General features: G+C 58.1%; 2 protein-coding genes and 1 long non-coding RNA gene across 6 annotated transcripts; 1 reads left to right on the forward strand and 2 right to left on the reverse strand.

The window, feature by feature from the left end:
- Window positions 1-250: 250 nt before the first annotated feature.
- Window positions 251-13,561, reverse strand: PITPNM1 (phosphatidylinositol transfer protein membrane associated 1). Of its 3 annotated transcripts, none has more exons than XM_019737701.2 (24): window positions 13,351-13,561; window positions 12,301-12,419; window positions 10,612-10,826; window positions 10,405-10,526; window positions 9,980-10,204; window positions 8,234-8,560; window positions 8,061-8,156; window positions 7,870-7,974; window positions 7,114-7,175; window positions 6,771-7,021; window positions 6,273-6,462; window positions 6,068-6,175; window positions 5,667-5,824; window positions 5,376-5,584; window positions 4,728-4,898; window positions 3,884-4,048; window positions 3,514-3,662; window positions 3,300-3,410; window positions 2,705-2,821; window positions 2,371-2,519; window positions 2,138-2,287; window positions 1,871-2,054; window positions 1,425-1,553; window positions 251-776 (listed from the first exon to the last, which is right to left on the reverse strand). In XM_019737701.2, exons 2-24 carry the CDS (start codon window positions 12,376-12,378, stop codon window positions 513-515), a joined length of 3,735 nt encoding a protein of 1,244 aa, XP_019593260.2. In that variant the 5' UTR covers window positions 12,379-12,419; window positions 13,351-13,561; the 3' UTR covers window positions 251-512. The 3 variants fall into 3 exon arrangements, with proteins under 3 accessions (XP_019593260.2, XP_019593259.2, XP_074192884.1); XM_019737700.2 differs by having other exon boundaries at window positions 7,870-7,977; window positions 13,351-13,560; XM_074336783.1 differs by lacking the exon at window positions 13,351-13,561 and having other exon boundaries at window positions 7,870-7,977; window positions 12,301-12,686.
- Window positions 13,562-14,720: 1,159 nt separating this feature from the next.
- CDK2AP2 (cyclin dependent kinase 2 associated protein 2) lies at window positions 14,721-16,895 on the reverse strand. Of its 2 annotated transcripts, none has more exons than XM_019737709.2 (4): window positions 16,233-16,895; window positions 15,825-15,925; window positions 15,605-15,737; window positions 14,721-15,234 (listed from the first exon to the last, which is right to left on the reverse strand). In XM_019737709.2, the coding sequence occupies exons 1-4, from the start codon at window positions 16,312-16,314 to the stop codon at window positions 15,167-15,169; spliced, it is 384 nt and encodes a 127-aa protein (XP_019593268.1). In that variant the 5' UTR covers window positions 16,315-16,895; the 3' UTR covers window positions 14,721-15,166. The 2 variants fall into 2 exon arrangements, with proteins under 2 accessions (XP_019593268.1, XP_019593269.1); XM_019737710.2 differs by lacking the exon at window positions 16,233-16,895 and adding an exon at window positions 16,091-16,226.
- A 31-nt stretch (window positions 16,896-16,926) lies between these two features.
- LOC141572292 (uncharacterized) lies at window positions 16,927-18,606 on the forward strand. The gene is made up of 3 exons (XR_012497653.1): window positions 16,927-17,282; window positions 17,649-17,757; window positions 18,210-18,606. It is a non-coding gene; the product is annotated as an uncharacterized LOC141572292 (long non-coding RNA).
- Window positions 18,607-19,156: the final 550 nt, after the last annotated feature.

Genomic DNA, 19,156 nt, shown 5'->3' on the forward strand with positions numbered 1-19,156 from the left:
AGCCAGGTCTGGGCTGAGGATGGCCCCTGTGAACGAAAAGGCTGGCCCAGGATGGGGGGCTGGTGGGTGGAGTCCAGGAAAAGGCCTTAGGGAGGATAGAACCATCTATGAAAACTTTGGGGCCCAGGCCCTCCTCTGCTCTGCTGTAGACTCTGGGCACATCCTGGCCCCTTCTGCCCCTCAGTGTCCCCACTGAACTGGAAACCATGGGCTTGGCTGCTCTGTGAGGCCAGGCAGGTGGGCAATCAGGTAGGATGCAGGTGGTGTTTATTTTCATGGATTTACATACTGGAAAAGCCTTTGGGTCCTTTCCACTCTGTCCTCCCTCCCCCCTGGGCTGGATCCCCCCACGTAAAAGGGAAGTAACACTGAGGGGCAGGCAAAGATGCAGGGTGTGGGGCTGGGGAGCCAGGGCTGGGGCCAGAGGTCTGGGCCTGCCGCCTCCCACACATGGCCACTTGGGCCCCTCGAATGTGTGAATAAATAACCCAGGTCCAGCCACAGTTTGGGTCTCACTCTTCACAGTCCAACTTGAGGCTGATGCTTCGGGCCTTGCCCCGTGCCAGGGTGGTGGGCGGTGTCCCTGAGCCCTCGCGCTCCACCTGGCTGGGACCCCTTGCGCGAAGCAGCTGGCTCTGTTTGCGGAGGAAGTCCACGGGGGCAGCCCCGCCATAGCTGCTCTTGGCCAGGGTGGCCCTCGAGGGTCCCGTGGGGGCATGAGGGTGGGAGCCAGCCTCCAGTTGGCCCAGGTGGGCCACGTAGCCATCTGACAGGAACTGTGGGCAGAGGGGGGCAGGGATGAGGGAATGTTGGTCTGAGGCCCACACGCTGCCCTCCCCTGTCCTCTCCAGGCTCATGGGGAGTGCTGGCTGCATTCTAGGCCCGGCATAGCCTGATCGTGAGTCTTCTCTCAGGAAGAAGGAACGTCAGGCTGGGAGCCAGGCCACCTTGGCTTTACTCCTAGCTCTGTACCTCTCTGGGCCTAAGTTTCTTCATCTGTAAAATGGGATTCTTGTGTGTGGGGGGAGTAATACCACCTAACATTTAGTGAACACTTTCGTGTCCAGCCCTCTGCACACTAATGTGCAGTAAATCATATGATCTTCATGATAATTGTAGAGGTCGGTGCCATTTTATCATTTCGATTTTACAGACAGGAAATTGGGGTTTAGAAAGATCAAGGTCCATGCCCAAGACAATGCCAGAGTGGAGCCAGCACTCAAGGTCTTGAGCACACTCCAGCCTGAGTTATCAATCCCGGTCTGCCTGGCAGCTTCGAGTTGTTCATTACCCCTGTCCTAGGAGGAGACCAGGTCCCCTGAGGCCAGCCAGCCTCTCGTAGATGCCTCCCTCAGGCGCTTAACACAGGTAATCCTTAGGGCCTCAGGCCTAGGCTCCTAGCCCCGCCTTCACTTGGCCCTCACCTGGCACTGTGCTTGCAGTTTCCGTACGGCGCGGCCCACGATATAAGTCTGGCTCGCGGGCAGTCCCAGCGCCGCGTATACAGCCACGTCTTTGGGGGACCCATAGCCCGCCACAATGTTCAGTTCCACCTGTGGGGGGGAGACGCCAGTCAGCCGCACCAAGGGCGGGGCCATGGGGCTGGGGGCGGGGTCTGGTGGGAGTCCAGGGTCAGAAGTTTAGGGAGTTCTGCTAGTCGAGTCCTGCATCACCAGGCCCCCAGGAGGGCGGAACCAAAGGGTTCTCTCTAGTTGGCCCCAAGGACTGGGGCCTCTAGGAGCACGAGGACCATAAGGGGCCTCTCCCATCGTTGATTAGGGTCCGGAGGGTGATGGGGGTGGGACCAGATGGGCCGTCCTATGGCCCAGGGCCGGGGCGAGGGTGGAGGTGGGACTCTCCCCAGCCGCACCTCCTGCACCAGGCTCTGCAGAAACATCGCCTTCTGGCGCAGCGGGTCATGGGTGAGGCCGTCGCAGAAGGAGACAACGCCGTGGGGGAAGTTGTGCTGTGACAGCCAGGCCACCACCCGGTGCTTCTGCATATCCGGTCGGCCGGTTACGTATACGATCAGGTAGCCTGCATCCTGCCAGTGCCTGCGGGGTAGGGCTGTGGTGAACTCCAAGCACCAGTGGTGGGGGCAGGTCTGCACGGTGAGCCAGGCGGCGGCTGCTCCTACCTGACCACGTCCACTGCGCCGGCGCGCACCTTGGGGTCGCTGCCCATGATGGAGACGCTGGCGGTAAAGGAGCCGTCGATGCTGAAGACCACGGCCTCGGTTCCTCGGGCCACCACAGTCAGGCAGCACTCAGCGTACGTGTGGTCGCCCCTGCGGTCCGCAGGCGGCGTAAGCAGCATTGGGGCAAGACCCAGAGTCCCGCCCCACAGAAGCTCGACCCGCCCCACGCTCACCTGACCATCATGCGCACAGGGTAGACGCCAATGCTCAGCGCACGCTCGGGGGGCACCGGGAAGGTGAGGCGGCCCGAGCTGTTGGTGACCTCGGTACCAAAGTGGATCCACTTGCCCGACAGCGGCTGCGTCATGACGTAGACGTCCACCTGGTGGGGAGAGGGTCCATGGGGCGGAGACCCTGGGCACCCCGTGACTTTGAGTGGAGGAGAGCAGAGACCGGCCTGTTACGGGGGTGGCTGGAGCTGGGCGCTCAACCTGGCCAGGCCGCGAGCTGGAGGCAGGACCAGGACAGGGACGGGTCTACGCTGGGCCAAGGCCGCTGGGTTCTGACCTTCTCTCCGGTGAGCGTGACCACGTCCAAGGGCCCGTACATGAAGCGTCCATTCAGCACCTGGGGGCGGCCCTCACACACCACCGTGTCGTTCGCCCGGTGGTTGGAAGTGACGTTCTGGTGGGAGGAGACGGTGTGAGCCCGCAACCAGATGTTGGGGATGCCGGGGAGCTGAGGCGCGGGACCATAGCCCAGGCAGGGGCGGAGGCTGGAGGAGGCGGGGCTGATGTGGTAGAGGGGCGAGGCCTGAAGGGTGGGCGCTTTTGCCAACCCAGAGCTGAGGTCCTGAGTGCGTGTGTGCGTGTGTGTGTGTGTGTGTGTGTGTGTGTGTGGACTGCGGTTCCGGTTCCGAGGGGGTGGAGCCATGAAAGGACAGGATGCAGAGGATGAGGCGGGATGGGTGAGCGGCCATCCTTGACCTGACTTGGCAGGGGTTGGGGAAGAAACTAGTGGAGTTCCCAGAGGCAGGGCGGAGGCATGAGGAGGTGGGTCCAGAACCCTGGGGGCAGGGCGGGACCCGGGAAGGCCGTGGGGGCGGGGATGGGGGAAGGAGGCAGGGCCTCGCTTTTGAGGGTGCGAGGGACCGTGCACATACTCGGATCTTGACTTGGGTACGTTTGCGCTGCCACTTCTCCCTCGGGAAGGCCGGGCTGTAGATGGACGCCTCTTCGCACTCGGCCAGCTGTGGCCGTTCCTTCTCGATCACCTGCCCAGGACCAGGCAAGGTCACGTGAACAGGGTCCTGGGGCTGCCTTTCCCCGGCCCGCTCGACTCCCCATCCATCTCCCACCCCGTATCCCCGGGCCCACCTGGCGCAGGATGAAGGCCACCACATCGGCTGACTCCCAGTAGCTGGCGTGGAAGAGGTGGGGCAGCGTGACGGTGGGAAAGGCAGTGAGCGCCTCGGGGCAGTACAGCGAGTAGTCAATCCGCTTGGTCCCCCACCATCGCTCCAGGACTGCACAGCCATGGCGGGCAGTGAGTCAGGGTGGCCTCCCACCCCGTGCCTACTTGCCTGGCCCCTGGATACTCTTCCCTCCCTCCTTTCCTGTAAGCCTGCTTTGCTGGGTGCTGGGAGAGGGAGTTTCCAGAGCAGATGCGAGGGGCAGGGGTGTTTCAGCTGGGCGTTGGAAGTGGAATTAAGGCCCCCTCCCCAGGCTGGGTGTCTGGCTGACTTACTCTTAACCACCTCACTGGCCGTGCTGGGGGCAGCTGGCTGGGTCTGCGGCTCGGTGCCCAGCTCACTGCCCTTCCAGAAGGCACCGCTGGCAGAGGTGGGTGTTGAGGGCACCAACATCTCCAGCTCCTCCAGGAAGAGGCCTGAGTGGGTCTGCAGAGTGTCAGCTGGGGGAGGAGGGGCAACCTCAGCAGCAGGTTGGGCCAGGCTGCCCTCCTGTCTTCCCACCTAGGGGTTCCAGGACAGCTCAGCCCTCACACCTCTGCCATCTTCCCTGCCAGCCCTCCCTGGTCAGGTCTTGGCTGAGGCTGAACTGCCCCACATCTGGGTGGAAGGGAAGAGTGGGGAACATTCTCCCCTCTTAGCTCACGCCAACAGCCTGCTGCATTCTTGCCAGAATGCCTGCCTCCACCACCCGAACACAGCTCCATTTGTCTCATGGGGCCAAATGGGTCCCCACTTGCATGCATACACATACATGCCCCATACTGATACATGAACACAAATGCATATGGGGACACAATGCACCCGTAACACAGACACAGCAGACCCCCCTGCCCCCCACTGGTGGCTGCTTTCAAACACTGGCACACCAGTGTCACCTGACTTCCTCTCTCTAGCCCAGTCATCACCACGGCCCTCCACTCCTGGGCAGAGAATGTCACAGGGTCTTGGGGACGCAGACCTCCCAAGGGGCTGGAGTAGGGCTCCCTGTCCCGGGAGTGGTGACCCGAGAGGTTATCAGCGATGTGGGAACTACTTCATGTTTTCTTGGGTGAGAGGATCCATCCTTGTCTCTCCCTTTTGGTGCCCTCCTTCTCCCCTTTATCTTGGTTGGGGACATACCCAGCAGCAGGGATGAGCCGTCTCCCAGAGGGAACTTCTGATAGCGGGGTACGGCCAGTGGGGCGATGGCCTGGAACTTGGGGGCCAGCAGGGGCTCAAGACGGCAGGCACAGGGGTCGGCCGCATGGAAGAGGTTGTAGATCTGCTCACAGGCTGGACGCATTTGAGCCACTGGTACCCAGAAGATAAAGTAGGGAAGGGGTTCACCTGGGCATTCTGGGAGGCAAGGGGTGTGGGAAGCAGCCCCCTGACATGCTGTGTAACCCTGAGCCAGCGCTTCCCAAACTGCACTCCCTGGGAGGTCACCAGGGTCTTGCTTAGTGAGACAGAACTTCTGCCTCTTTAAGAAGAGATCAGATTTGATTTGTTCAGATGGTTCAGGATCAAGTGGTTCTATGCCTGTTGGACCCTTTCTCACACAGAGCATCTGTGGGTGTGAGTTCCTCCTGGTGCTCCTTGGGAAATTCAGCCTTGGCTAGTCCCTTTTTTCTGGGCCACAGGTTGCCCTTCTTTAGCCATAGCCAGGCCATTTAATTTGTACAGTGAGGGATGGCAATAAGGCCAGCATCTCAGGTGAGACAAATTCAGAGATGGGGGAGGGGCAGATGAAGGTAGTGTGAGGCCCCCACCCCCATCCTGAGGGCTCACCCTCCAAGGCAGGCATCACGGTTTTGCGCAGAGCCAGCACCAGGCCCAGCGGGGAGCCGAAGAGGAAGAAGCCAGAGACCTTGAAGTCCAGGCGGGCAGCGCCAATGGGGACGTCAGGAGCCTCGGAGGTGGCAGTGGGTGGACAGGAGGCTGTGCTTGCCCGCCTGGGCTCCCCGGAGGAGGAGGCAGTTGTGGGGGCCACCTGCAGGCTGTGGAGGAGGGGTGCTCAGTGCTGCTGCCTTTACAGGCCAGCACGAGCCCAGGGTGGGAGTGATAGGGCAGGAATGTCACCTGTTCTGAGAGCCCTCAGCCTCAGGACTGGCCATGTCGTTGGGGGTGCGCTGGGTGGGCAGGACTGAGGGGTCTGGGCTGGCCCCGCCTAGACCCTCTGCCCCATCTGCCAGGGGGTCCCGTACTGGGCCAACCTCCGGGGAGAGTAGCTCATTGTTCTAGAAGGAACAGGACAGACACATCCTTAGGACTGGAGACAAAGTGATTTCCACTTATTTGAAAGAGAGGAGAGAGACTTGGAGGTTGGGCAGGGACTCAAAGAAAGTAGGTGGGCAGAGCCCCAGGGAGGACAGAACGAGGCAGCAGAGGACTTGCCCGCAGAGAGGTCGCCTTCCAGGACCAGAGCCCTAGACATGAAAAGACACCACCCTCCTGAGGACGCAGAGTCCAGCCACACTGACCATGCTCCCTCGGCGGCTGCTGCCCCGACTCCCTGTGCCCGCGTTGGCACTGTGACAGAGTGCGTCAAAGCCCAGGATTCCACCGACGCCATCCCCAATCAGCACCACCTAGGGGAGAGGGTGGCGCCATCAGGAGGGGCTGCAGTGGAGGTGCCATCAGGAGGGGCTGCATAGCAAGCACCCCAGGAACATCCTAGTTACTGACCTGCCCACAGAAGCCGGTGCCCTCAGAGGAGCGCAGGAAGGCGGCATAGGCCTGGTTGGTGCGGGCAATGACAGTAGCCACAGCGCCCTGGTATCGGGACGATGAGGTGGCCAACAGTGGCAGGGCAGCCAGTGGAATGTGGTCCTGGGAGCGGGACAGGCTGTCACCGTCATGGCTGTAGGGGCTCAGGCTGGAGGAGGAGGAGGTGTGGTGGGTGGGTGCTTGCAGCCCCTCCACTGCCCCCTCCAAGTCTCCTTGGCCTGCTGGTAAGTCTTAGTGCTGTGGGCCTTTGTGGGAGTGTCAGCACCCTAGAGGCTTTGTGATGGAGCCATTACTAGAAACTGAGGTCCAGCCATGTGGCTGACTGGCCCAGGTGTCGGGCTTCCCGGCCTCCTCCTCCACCCTCCATGGGGCCTTCCTGGTCCCACGTGCCCCCAGGTGGATGTCTGCACCTTGGGGACCCTGTGTATCCCCCACCCTTCCACCCCTGACCAGTACTTGGAGACAAGGGCATAGGCGGCAGCACAGATGGGTGGGCAGGGCACCAGGCGCAGTGCCACGTGGCCTAGGGCCTCAGGGAAGTGGATGCGGGTGACGGCCTCGAAGGCCAGGCTCAGCGTCTGCACATCTGCCTGCTTGGAGTTGGTGTCTCCAGGGCCGGAGTCCAGGATGTTGCCGCTATGCAGGATGAGGAAGAGGGCGTGGACCGCGCATGCCTCGGCCCCCAGCTCCCCAGCTCCGTCTGGACCCTGTGGAGCACAGTGGGGTGCCAGGGGTGTCAGAACCGTGGCCTGGCAGGCAGGTGGGCACAACTGTGACATGGGTGGCTGATCCTACTCACCTCCGAGTCCCTGGGTGCTCGGTCCCCGTCCCTGATATCTTTGGTGGCCTCGGCTCCAGGGTCTATAGGACAGGGGATACCGAATGGAGGAGACTGAGGAGTCTGTGGGGGTCCCTTCATCGGACACTTCAGATACTCCTGCTCTGCTTCTGCCTGAGCAGCACCCCCAACCCCCACTTTCCTCTGACCTTTTCTTCTCACTTGACTCTCCCAGGTCATTTTACTTTTCTCTGCTGGTCCTGCTACTGTCAGGGACGCCCTTCCCCACAGTGCTTGTTTGCCTGGAACATTCCTTCTACTCCTGCTCTGTCCAATGTGGTAGCCACTATCCACATGTGCCTATTTAAATTGAAACAAATGAAAATATGAAACAGTACAAAATTCAGTGCCTTAATCACACTAGACACATTTCAGGTGCTTGATAGCCACATGTGCCTGGTGGCTAGGACATTTCCATCATCACAGAAAGTTCTGTTGGACACAGCTGGTCCCATCCTTCAAAACCCAGTTTAGACGGCAGCTCCCATGTAAATCTTCCTAGATCCCAGATAAATAAATTCCTCCTTTCTTTGTGCTATGGCTGCACCCCGAAAATACTCCAGCCACCCCTCCATCCACTCATTATTCATCTGTGTGTTTAATGAGCACCCTCTCTGGATTGACATTCATCTTAGGACCCCATTAAGCTTAGGACTGACTTGTTCTCCGAGTCCCTGCTGCATATGGGGTGCTGGCAATCTGGTTCCGGATCTTTACCTGGCACACCCTCTGCCTCCGTTGGGGAGGCGAAGGCGTCGATAAAGTCATTGGAGTTCCACTTGGTCATCTCCTTGGGGAAGACCTCGTCACTGTCAGAGAAGCCTTCTGAAGGGACAAGGAGCTGTGTCATTGGGTGGGAGGAGCTCCTCAGGGACACCCCCACCTCCACCAGGGCCCACTGTGCTGACCATGGGCATCAAAGAACTCCTCTTCAGAGCTGTTCTCAGAGTCACGGGCAATGTTCTGCATGCGCCACTCGGACAAGGTCTGGGGAGACACGCCCCCTGCAGGGCCACATCAGCCTCAGCCTGGGAATCCAGCGTGAGGGTCACTCCCTCCCTTCCCTGTGCCTCAGCCTCACCTCCATGCTGGGATGAGTAGGAGGAACGGGAGGATGACGACCACTGTTTGCCAAAGCTGGCATCAGGTGAGGCATCAGGGCCAAGGGGGGCTTCGGGCCCATCAGAGGTGCTAACATGGCTGGTCCCAACCCCTGCCTCAGTGCATGGCTTCCCTGGGGGCTCGGCCTCGGCCCCCTCACTGCCCATGTTGCACTTGGCCATGCGCTGGGCTAGCATGCGAGCAGTCTCCTCTTCCAGTGCCCGGATGTCGGCCATGCTCAGATCTGTCCACTCGTCCTGCCAGCACCAGGCCTGCCGGTGGGCTCGCAGCATCACCCGACGCAAACCTGTAGGTGCCCAGGCATCAGAACAATGCCCCCCAACCTGAGTTTCCCTGCCACAACAGCCACACGCCCAGTCCTTGAGGTTGGGTATTGGCTCCCCTGGGCACAGCACCCACCCAGAGCCACAGAGGAGGGCAGGGCGAGTGCTATCCAAGGGATGGGAGTGGAAACCAGGGCATCTGTCTTCCTGCCCCACCTCCCTCCCTGCCCACTGCTTTTTCCATCCCTCTGGACAGCCAGACTCTGAGCACTGACCCCACCCCCACCCCCACCCCCCAGGAAGCTGCTTGTTCTTCTCTTTCATTTGGCTTCCTGCTGATTTCTTCAGAGGAGTTAACAATTAAGGCATTAACAGTTAATGAAATTGTTGATGGTTAATGAAGGTGTTAACAGTTAATGGAAGTGTTGGCACTTAATGAAGGTTGTTGTGAAAGATGATACCCATTCTGGGATATTTTCATCTTAAGCGGAGGAATAGTTAGAAACCTCAATATCTAGGAAATAAAGTAATAATGATTGAATTATAAACTTCTGGAAGGAAATATATCAAATCTTAATAGTGGTTATATGTGGGTGACTTTTATTTTCTTATTTGTGCCTTTTGGTATCTTTCCAAATGCAAGACAAGGAGCCTGTATTACTCTCCAGGCAAATTTCCTCATCTGTAAAATGGGAATAATAATAGTCTTTCCCTTGGGGGTGTTGTGGGTGTCAAAGGAGATCTTGCATGGAAAGTGATTAGCAAAGGATTTCTGATCAACATTGGCTTTTAATATCTGGCCCAACCTCCTCGTTTACAGAAGGGAAAATTAAGGTGCAGAGATGGGAAGTGGCTCACTGGAGGTTCCATGAGAGTCCGCAGTAGAGTGGAACCCAGGCCCCTGGACGTCCCTATCCAGGAATCCTTCTACCAGCAGGTGGCCCACCTTTAGACCTGGGAGGTGGGGCAGGGCTGAGCTGCAGGATCGGTGGAGTTGGTTTACAGTGGCGTGAAACATGGGCTCCTGGATACTAGGGCCAGAGGACGGGACTGTGGGAGTTGAGCGTGGGAGGGACCCTGAGAGAATGACATCCGAGTCACAGCAGCCTTAGCCTGCATTCCTCAGCATGTTGCCAGTTAGGGCTGATGACCCTCCGGAGAGTCTCTAAGTCCCACTTGATTCACAGAACATTTTAGAATCTTAGACCTGAAGACCATGTCGCCAACTTCTTGTCCTCCTGACTCTTACCTGTACCTTAAGGCTAGTCTCCCCTGACCCCCAGCCAGGCTGTGTTGCTTCCCTCTGCGCCTCAGCGCTCACCATATCAAACAGCAATAGGGCTTTATGCTCGTGTGTCTCCTGTAGCCTGGGAGCATCCTGGCTCACACACAGGGCCTGGTGCATGCTGGGTAAACAGACTGTCCTGCAGCTGGGTGCTCACCGACATCGTGGATGAACTGCTCAATCTTGGCTTGCATGCCCCAGTAGCGGAACTCCACTTTGCACAGCTTGTAGGCGCACATGAGGGGCCCCGATTGGGCTGCCGTGCGTGCCCAGTCATCAGCCAGTGGTCCTCGGCCCGTCTTAACTGAGCGGTACAGCCGGGGGTCCTCTTCTGCTTTGTACTCGCCCGGGGCCACTGCATCCTTCACGATGTCGATGGTGTCTGAGGGGGTTCCAGCAGCACTGAGCACCACCAGCCCCCTCCAGCCCTCACCACCCCTTCCCTGCCTTGGGACTGGAGGGCAGCCTTTTGAAGACTGGAAGCCAAGGCCCAGAGAGAGCCTGAGACTTGTCAGCGGCTGCCCATGGAGGATTCAGGTGGCCTGAGGTCTCCAGGGTCCCCCTACTGGCTCCAGGCCTCACCCAGGATGCGCTGTCTCTTCTCAGCCCCACTCAGGTTAAAGACGTTTGGCTGCTGTCCGCCATCGGGCAGATAATAGGTCTCTATTTCAATGGAGAATTTCTCCACAAAGGGGCAGGTATACCTAGGCAGAGCACAGGGGCAAGGGTCACTATTGCACCTATGAAGGCCGTTCCCCGTGTGGCCCCACGTCCAACCCACCCACTCACCGGGTTCGGGTATAGGGATAAGCGTTCCAGGATTCCTCCTCCACCTGCAGGGCGGCCTTGGGCAGCAGTGCCCGGAACCAGCCTGGGATGTGAGAGCCCACATGGTACACCTTGTGTGTGTACTGCCCACTGCCGCCGGGCCCATCTGTGTAGGGCCGGTTGGCCAGGATCTCCACGCCACTGCCCTCGCCACTTGACTCCTCCCGGCTCTTTTTCTGTAGTCCAGGGCAGAGCAGAATGCACAGCTCAGGCTCAGCTCGCGGGATTCCCCAGCTTGGCCTGGCCTCTCACACAGCTGTGGGGGAGGGTGGGGGCTCTAGTCCTAGTTTTTCCAACTCCTTGAAACTTGACCCTGGCCCCCGGCAGCTCCTGGGATCAGAATCACAGCTGCTGTCCAGTCCCCCACAGGGTTGAGTGTCTGCTTTATTCTAGGCATTGTTTGGGATTATATTAATTAGGATCTGTTGATAAACAAAGACTCCTGCCCTTACAGAATTTATGTTCTAATGGAGGGAGACAGACACAGAAAAACAAATTATAAGGTGGTAAGTTTTATGGGAAAAAGAAAGCATAGATGAGAATAAGGGGGATTGAGTTGGGTATTGCAATTTCCATAGATGGTCAGAGAAGGCCTCACAGGAAGATAACATGACTACGATTTGAACATGACTTGAAGGGAGGGAGGGTACTGATTGGATGTGGGGTGGGTGGAAGTGTTCAAGGCAGAGGGGAAGCCAGTGCAAGCTTCTGAGGTGACAGCATGCTGCATGTACCCCAGGGGCGGCAAGGAGGCCAGGGTGGGTGGGCTGGGAGAACTGAGGAGAGTAAAAGGGACCCCATTTCTCTGAGGACCTGACCTTGGTCCCCTCCGTGGGACCCCAAGATGGGCTTCTGCCACAACCCCTCATAATTTGAGAGCACTCAAATCCTGCCCTTTTATAGCTCTGGAGTCCAAACTTGGCCCACTCTGCCCCCTGAGGCTGGATCCTGGCCCTCTTGTCTCTGCAGACTGATCCTATCCTCTGGGAACACATCTGGAACAGGCCTCCCTGAGGGCCTGTACCAACTCTCCCTGAGTGAGAGCCTGCCCTGGCCCATTTTCCTCACAGCCCAAGCCCAGACCCCTACATCCTTTCTCTTAGCCCAGACCTCTTCCCTTATCCTCTGGGGTCTCTGTCTGCCCCTCTGGGGTCTCTGTCTGCCCCTCTATGTCAGTTTGGGGGCCTAATCCTCCTCCATCCAGGCTTCCTGACCTGGGCTTGCCAGGATCCTGCATCCTCTGGGGGCCCCCTTCCAGCCTTCTCTACCACCTAGGACCCCTCCTCACTGTGTGCCTCTCACTCTTGCCTCCTCATGCATTCCTTTCCCTATCCCCATGGGATTACATATTGGAAGGAAAATTAAAGATCAGACATGGGCTGAGCACCCAGCACGGGTTGGGTACTTGGGGGGTGGGGAGGCACGGCTGTGCCTTTCTGCCCCCTTTCCCACAGCCCTTCCCCCTTCTCCCCCATCCAAAGGGTGACCTCTCTCTCCTCCTCTGGCCTCAGAGCCCTTTCAAGCCCCGGAGCAGCAGTGGCCGGGGTTGAGCTGGGCCCAACCCTCTTCCCCAAGTGCGGCCTGCATGCTCCTGCCCTTACCCCATCATGATGTTGGTCCCCATTGGTCTCCGCTTCCCACCGCCCTCACCTGTATCATGTAGAGCTGGGCCACCTGGTACTCGTCCAGGCTCATGGGCAGCAGAATGTGGTACTCCTTGATGAGCATCCTGAAAGTGTTCGGCCGGCCGCACTCGGCCTCCGCTCCGCCTGGCGCAGGGCACCGCACGGCCGTCAGTGCGGGGCGGCGGCGCGCGGCTCCGAGCCCTGCGCCCAGGCCGAGGGGCTCGGGCCACAGGACCCCATGCCCGGGCCCGCCACGGGGGAGGCAGAGGCGAACCCAGCGCCGCCTGGGGCCGGGAGCAGCAGCGAGACTGAACGCTGACCTCTTTTCCGCGCAGCCCCCGTCCCCCACCCGCCCGTTGCCATGGCAACCGCGCGCTGACGCGGGCCCCCCGGAGCGGCAGCGCGAGCCGGCCAGCCTCTCCTTTCCCTCGGCGTCCAGAGCCCCCTCGAAACAGCATCCCTCTAGGACCCGCGCCCTGGAGCCCCCGGACCCCTCCTTCCGGTCCTGCCTTCCACAACCCGCCCCTCAGGGCCGCCCTTTACGATCCCTTTCCCAGAGTCGGTAGGGTCCCGTGTCCCCCCACTCCCGGCGTCTACTTAAAGCCTTGTCCCCCACGGTGTCTCTGCACCGAGCAGTTCGGTGCGCCCTCCTCTTAGCATGTCAGTGTTCCCCACACCCCCGCACCTGAACCTTTTTTCCAGGACCAGGTAAATAACCCCTCCAGCCCTCAGACCCGCCTTCCCCACCCTGGCCGGCAGCCCAGGGCTCCACTCCCCCCCTCGCCACCCTCCTTCCTGAACCCCCGGCACTTGCCTATGCAGCCACCCCATCGTCCTTCCTAGGGGTTGACCCTCTCTTCGGGCAGAGGCAAGAGTGGCTCCACTTGGTATCCTAAGGGCCCGGCCCTGAGAGACCCGCTCAGCGCCCCCGCGTTCCGTTGCAGGCATCCATCCTACCCCACCACCTCGCACCCAGCGAGCAGGCGACAGGCCCCACTGTCCCCACTTCCCTCTGCTCCCCGGCGTCCCCGTGCCCCGCCGTGCTCTTGGCCCATCCACTGACGTCCCGGCTCACCTCTAGTTGAGGGCGGGCGCCCCTCACTGGGTACTGGCGGGGGCGGACGGGCTGTGGGGGGAAGCCCCGAGCGCCCCCAGCCCCGGCCTCGGATTCCAGCAGTGGCCGGACCCTCTGGAGGCGCAGCGTCGGCCCATGGCCCCGACCTTTCTCCCCATCCGCCTGCCGGCGCCCTGCCGTCCCTCCCTGCCGCCCGTCGCGTCACTGCGGCCGCTCCGCCCCCTTCCTGGGCTCGGCGGGCCCTCCCCACCTCTACGGGGTCCGGCAGCCCCGCCCGCGGCGGAGGAGGGCGGCCCCTGCCTTCCTTCCCCAACGCAGCAGGGGAAGAGGCCGGCGCTTTTTACTCCCTCTGTGCTCGTTGGGATCCCCAAAGCACTCTTGGTTTCTATCTCCACCCTAGTCCAGCCTTTCTATGTGCTAGGAAAAAATGGCAGGGTCCCAGCCCCATCGTCCCTAACCCCTCAAACCTGAGACAGATCCAGGGTAGGGGACATGCCTCCCCCCACCAAAGTCTGGCCAGAAGCTGGTCTCTGACTTGCCTCTGCCTATTCCAGCGCCCCAGACACCTAGGGTCTCTCAGCTACACACCCAGGCAGAGGCCCGCAGTCACTCGGAATCCTAGGACTAGCCTCTCAGTGGGGCCCCACCTACATCTTTCGGGTTCACAAGTCTGGCCAACCAGCCACCAGACCCTGGGCAAAGGCTGAGACACCTGAGGGCTGGGATTGTGGGACCACACCCAGTTTGCTAAAGGCACTGGGACAGTGGATGGCAGCACAGAGCTGGGTCTCAACCATGTCGGAAGCTTGCCCTCTCCCCTTTGCCTCTGCTTCGCAAAGGGGTGTGGGTGGGTGGGGTCCGGGGGGTTAGGAGGGGAAGCCACAGCGTGCCTTCTCCTCTCTGCAGAGTCAGAGATGGTGTGTATTCAGAATCTCCAGGGCTGATTCACTTTAGGATGTGAGGGCATTAAGGCATGTGAGGGCGTGGCTTAAGTGAACTGGCATTTCCACCCTGCCAAGCATCACTGCTAATCCAGAGGTAGAGCCCTCTAGGCCCAGGCTGGTGACATTGCCCTCCAGCTGTGGACGAGGCCAAGGCCTTGTGCTGCCCCCTGGTGGCACCATGTGAAGGAGGGCAGGGTTTCAGCTACTGGAGCTCAACTCTTAAACTACTTACACCTGGGAAGGCTGATGACGGACAGGGGCAGAGTCCCTCCCAAACTAAACTGGACAAAGGGGTAGTGGGGTAGGGTGCAAGGCTGGGCTAGGCCCAGTCCACCTGTCTCCCAACCCTTCGAGTCTTCTCTTTCCCTCTTTCTTCCCAGACCACCCAGGCTTAGTAGAAGTACCAGACTCAGAAAGACTAAGAGCTGAGAGAACAACTCCAAATTATCTTTTATTTATACAAAAAGGGCATGTTTAGCAAAAGACACACTGAGAAAAGAGTGGCTATGGCCCAGGAGACAAGGCAGGGAGGTGACAGGCCTTCTGAGGCCCCACTGGGGGAGAAGGGGTCTGGGACAAAGTGGTGAGAAGTCCTGGGTAAGTGCTGAGTGGTGGGGCCCACAGAAAGGAGAAAGTTCCAGTTGGATCAACACCATTGGCAGGTCATGGGTGGGACTCACAGTGACCTTGCTGCTGACTATGGCAGGGGTCCCAGTTAGTGCTGCCGACTGGAGTGAACCACCCCTGGTTTCTGGAGGGCACCCACCAAGGGACACAGGACAGGAAGTGCAACTCGGGATGAAGGCCAGGGAGAAGCAGGTGACCTGCAGTGGCCGGAAAAGGTCCAGACTTGGAGGCGGAGGCGCGTCCTGTTACGTGCGGGCGTTCCGCTCTGTCTCTGCCAGGCACTCTCTGACTAGGGCCCGGGCATGGATGATGCCTGGGGTGGGGGTGAGGGTGGGGATGGGGAAGTAACATACAGGGTCTCAGCGACCCTCCACAGTCCCACCCTCACCCTCCAGAGGAAGACCCCTCCCTCCCCACCCCCATTCCTTTCAGTAAGAGGGACTATAATCAAATGAAGGGCTGGATGAGATTAGAGGTTTAGCTAATCCTCAAATCTGCCCCGTTTAAATACAAATTCCCTGGTTCTTCCCTGGAAAAAGACTCAGTTTCAATTCAATTCAGTACAACACCTCTGGATAGTGATCTTGGCCCAGTCTAGGTTTGGCTTAGGTGGCCTCCAGATGTCCTTCCTTTCTGGGGGAGCAGGATGGCATGAGGGGGTGGGCGAACCTGGTGTCACTCACCTCTCTTCAGGCGCTCCATGGCGCTCTTGCTGCCAGCATAGGTGGGCCGGATCTCTTTGCCCATCTCCTCGATGACAGACAGCAGATCCGTGTAGGTGCTCTGGGAACCCTGAGCGCCGGGGGGCTTCATTGCCTATGTCAAAAGAGAACAGGGAGGTGAGCTCAGGCCCCATGGGGCCTCCAGTCCCCGATCATAGGCAATTCCCTAGGTCCCACTCACCTGCACATAGCCCATGGAGGGCGGTCCAAAGTCGTTAAACAGTGGTCTGAAAGGGGCAGCGGCTCCCGGCACCGAGCCCGACGGCGATGGGACACTTCCGGCTGCAACATGCGCGAGTTAAGAGGTCAGCGCGGGACAGGGACGCCTCCTCCCAGCGCTCCAAGCCCCCGACCGGATTCACCCGATTCCTTCCAAAGAGATTCTTCATGCCAGGCTGCTCAACTTCAGGGACAAACCCCTCCCCCTGCACCCCATCAGGCCCTTACACGACCACGCCCACTTCACATGCCAGCAAAGTGAGGCTCAGGGAGGATAGGCGGCAGGCCCAGTACTGCAGAACTCAGGCCATCTTCTCTTCGAGACCTCGAACGCCCGGGCACGCGAGCAGTGGTGGAACTGGATCCTCACCTGTAGGGACTGGGGTGCCAGGCCCAGGGGTGCTGGAGCCCGGGGTGCTGGTGGGGGCGGGGGCGATGGGTTTGTAGGACATCCCCAACTCCTGGGTGCGGGGGACACCGGCCGGCCGCTCCTCCGGGGTTGGCTGACTGGCCACTCAGCCGCGCTCTGATTGGCAGGCGGGATGCACGCCCCTGGTAAATAGAGCTAAGGCCGGAAGGGCGGGCGGGCACAAGCGCTCCCTCACTCCCGATTGGTGAGCGAAGATGTCACTCGGGCCTCCTCAATGGTCGAGAACGACTCCAACAGGTCGCAACCGCTGCTGATTGGTCTCCGCCTTCCGGACCTCGCACCTGTCTGCTCCGGATTGGGCGGTGGCCGACGCCCTCCGCAATTGGCGAGTTCGCGGCCAGGGCCCGCGCGCTCTCTATCCGATTAGTCCCAAGGCCCGAGAGGCGGGGCCTCGGAATCCCGGACCTGGGTCTGGTACGCCGCGGTTTGTGCGGAGGAGGTCTTCACGGGCGCGGGCACCGCCCTCACGCCTCGCTCGCGCTGCTTCGCGCGTCAGCTCCGTGTCGCTGGGTCTTGGTTCAGCTGAGGCTGCTGCCGCCGCTGCGCAGCGCGCCTTTCCTCTGCTCCGGATGTCGGAGGACGCTGGGCTTTGACGTTCGGAGCCCTGCGCCCCACCCCGTGCGCTTTTACGTCACCTTTCGCCGGTTCAACAACCTGTGCCCGATCTGCGCATGCGCCTTCCTAAAGCCTTCGTTTGTTCCCATGGCAACGGGTACCTCATCAACGCCACCGCTGCACCTCTTCCTCCAACTTGTTTCGTTCTCCGGTCTACGCTGGCGTTAGGTCCAAGGGCGACTTCAGAGATTCCTCTCAACGTGCTCCCCCAAGGTCCCACGCCTATGCCTCATAATGACAGTAGCAGGAAGAGCAAATCTTCATTAAATACTGCATGCCAGGCCCTATAGCAAGTGGACCATGGACAAGAGTACCTACTGGAGACAGACTAACGGTTTAAATCTCACACCATCCCCACTAGCAATCTTCCCTTGGGTAAGTTGCTCACCTCAATATGACTCAGTTTCTCCATCTGTAAAATGGGGATGGTAATAACTATCAGAGTTGTTGTGTGGATTAAATAAATATTCATAAAGTGCTTATTATTTCATTCTTTTCTGTCCCACTCCAGTGTCTCAAAATCTTTCCATTTCTCCACCCAGACCCCCCGTCAAATCTCATTCCTCACTACCCTAGAGTTTACACTCTCCTCCAAACACTAACCCTTTCTCCCAGGCTACTTCTCCCCAGACTTCTCCGGCCTTGTGTGCCCTTCATGCTCCCCCAAGTCTGTAGATTTTTCTCATCCCTAGGTCATTCATTCATTCAACAGACATGTTCTGATTCCATCCTCTATCTCAGGCTTTGTGCTGGACACTGATACTGATATGGAAATGAGTGGCCATGGCTTCTATCCTCAAGGAACTCCTAGTCCCAAGGGAGACACAGGGAGGTAAAGGCACACAGTACGGTAAGAAAATGTGGAGACTGAGAAAAGTGCATTGGAACTTAGAGGAGGGGGCCTGCCTGGTGATATCAAACGAAGTCTTCCCAGAGGAGGTGGACTTCAACAGGTGAATGGACAAATAAACTGATATGTCTATACAATGGACTATTCAGCAATAATACCTATCTAGCCAAGAAGCGACACAGATAGGCATATTGTTACATGAAAGAAGCCAGCCTGGAAAAGCCACATACTGTATGATTCCAACATGTCTGGAAAAGGCAAACTTATACAGAAGGTAAACAAATTACTGCTTGCCAGTGTGCTGAGGGGTAGAATTGAATAGATGAAGCACAGGGGACTTTTTTTTAGGGCAGTGAAATTTCTGTATGATACTGTAATGATGAATGCCAGACATTAACCATTTGTCAAAGAGCAAACTTTAATGTGTGCATTTTTTATTTTTATTTTTTAAGGACGACACAGTTCCCAGTGGCCCATGCAGGGATAGAACCAGCAACCTTGGTGCTACCAGCACCACGCTCTAACCAACTAAGCTAACTGGCCACCCCCAAATGTGTGCAAATTTTAAAAATATCATTTAGGTTGTCAGGGATCCCAGAGTGGGATGCAGAATATGACAAAAGAATTTGTGTGACAAATGTATGAAACAGTCTCTCCAAAGGGGTAGGGGAATAAAGTGCTAGACTGGAAATGAGTGGAGTCTGTAAGAATAAAGGCAAAAGGAACTGCACGTAACACTGTACTATATAGTTTGATACAGTGGTTTCCCATGGGGGTATGGGTTAACAGTTGTGAAACCACTACACACGTACACTAGAATTGAAAATTAAGTAGATGTAGGATGGATTATTTCTCACTGCAGGAATGAGACGTTACAGCTAAAGCTGGTCCCCGTGGTAGTGAATTGAAATTGGAGACATTAATATGAACTCATGTTTAGCTTCATACAGATACAATTGGTTACATCCAGAAACATTTATAAATGTATATACCCACAGGTTACTGTACACACATACCTCCTTACTGTATTGGCTGAGAGGGCCTAGCTAGCCTCCAGATCTTGGTTTCTAACACCATTCTCCAATTAAATGAAACAGAGTTCCTTGCAGAAATAGCTGCTTCTAGCACTGGGGCAGGAAATGTACAAGATGATCCTGGAGCATCTTGTAGTGAAGAAAGTAAGAAAATCCTCAAAACAGAAACAAAACCCCCACAATGATGAGGGTATGTCAAAGAGAGACAGGAAACCATAAAAGAGCCAAAGCTGGGACTATTTGAACAATAAAATAAAATAGTATTGGATTAGAACTTAAAGTATAAAATAAATGCCTATGAGCCCATATGGATATAAATATATCATTGATTGACTAAACAAATAAGTGGGGAGAAGAGACAAATC

Source organism: Rhinolophus sinicus, linkage group LG06 (assembly GCF_036562045.2).
Source record: "Rhinolophus sinicus isolate RSC01 linkage group LG06, ASM3656204v1, whole genome shotgun sequence".
NCBI lineage: Eukaryota > Metazoa > Chordata > Mammalia > Chiroptera > Rhinolophidae > Rhinolophus > Rhinolophus sinicus.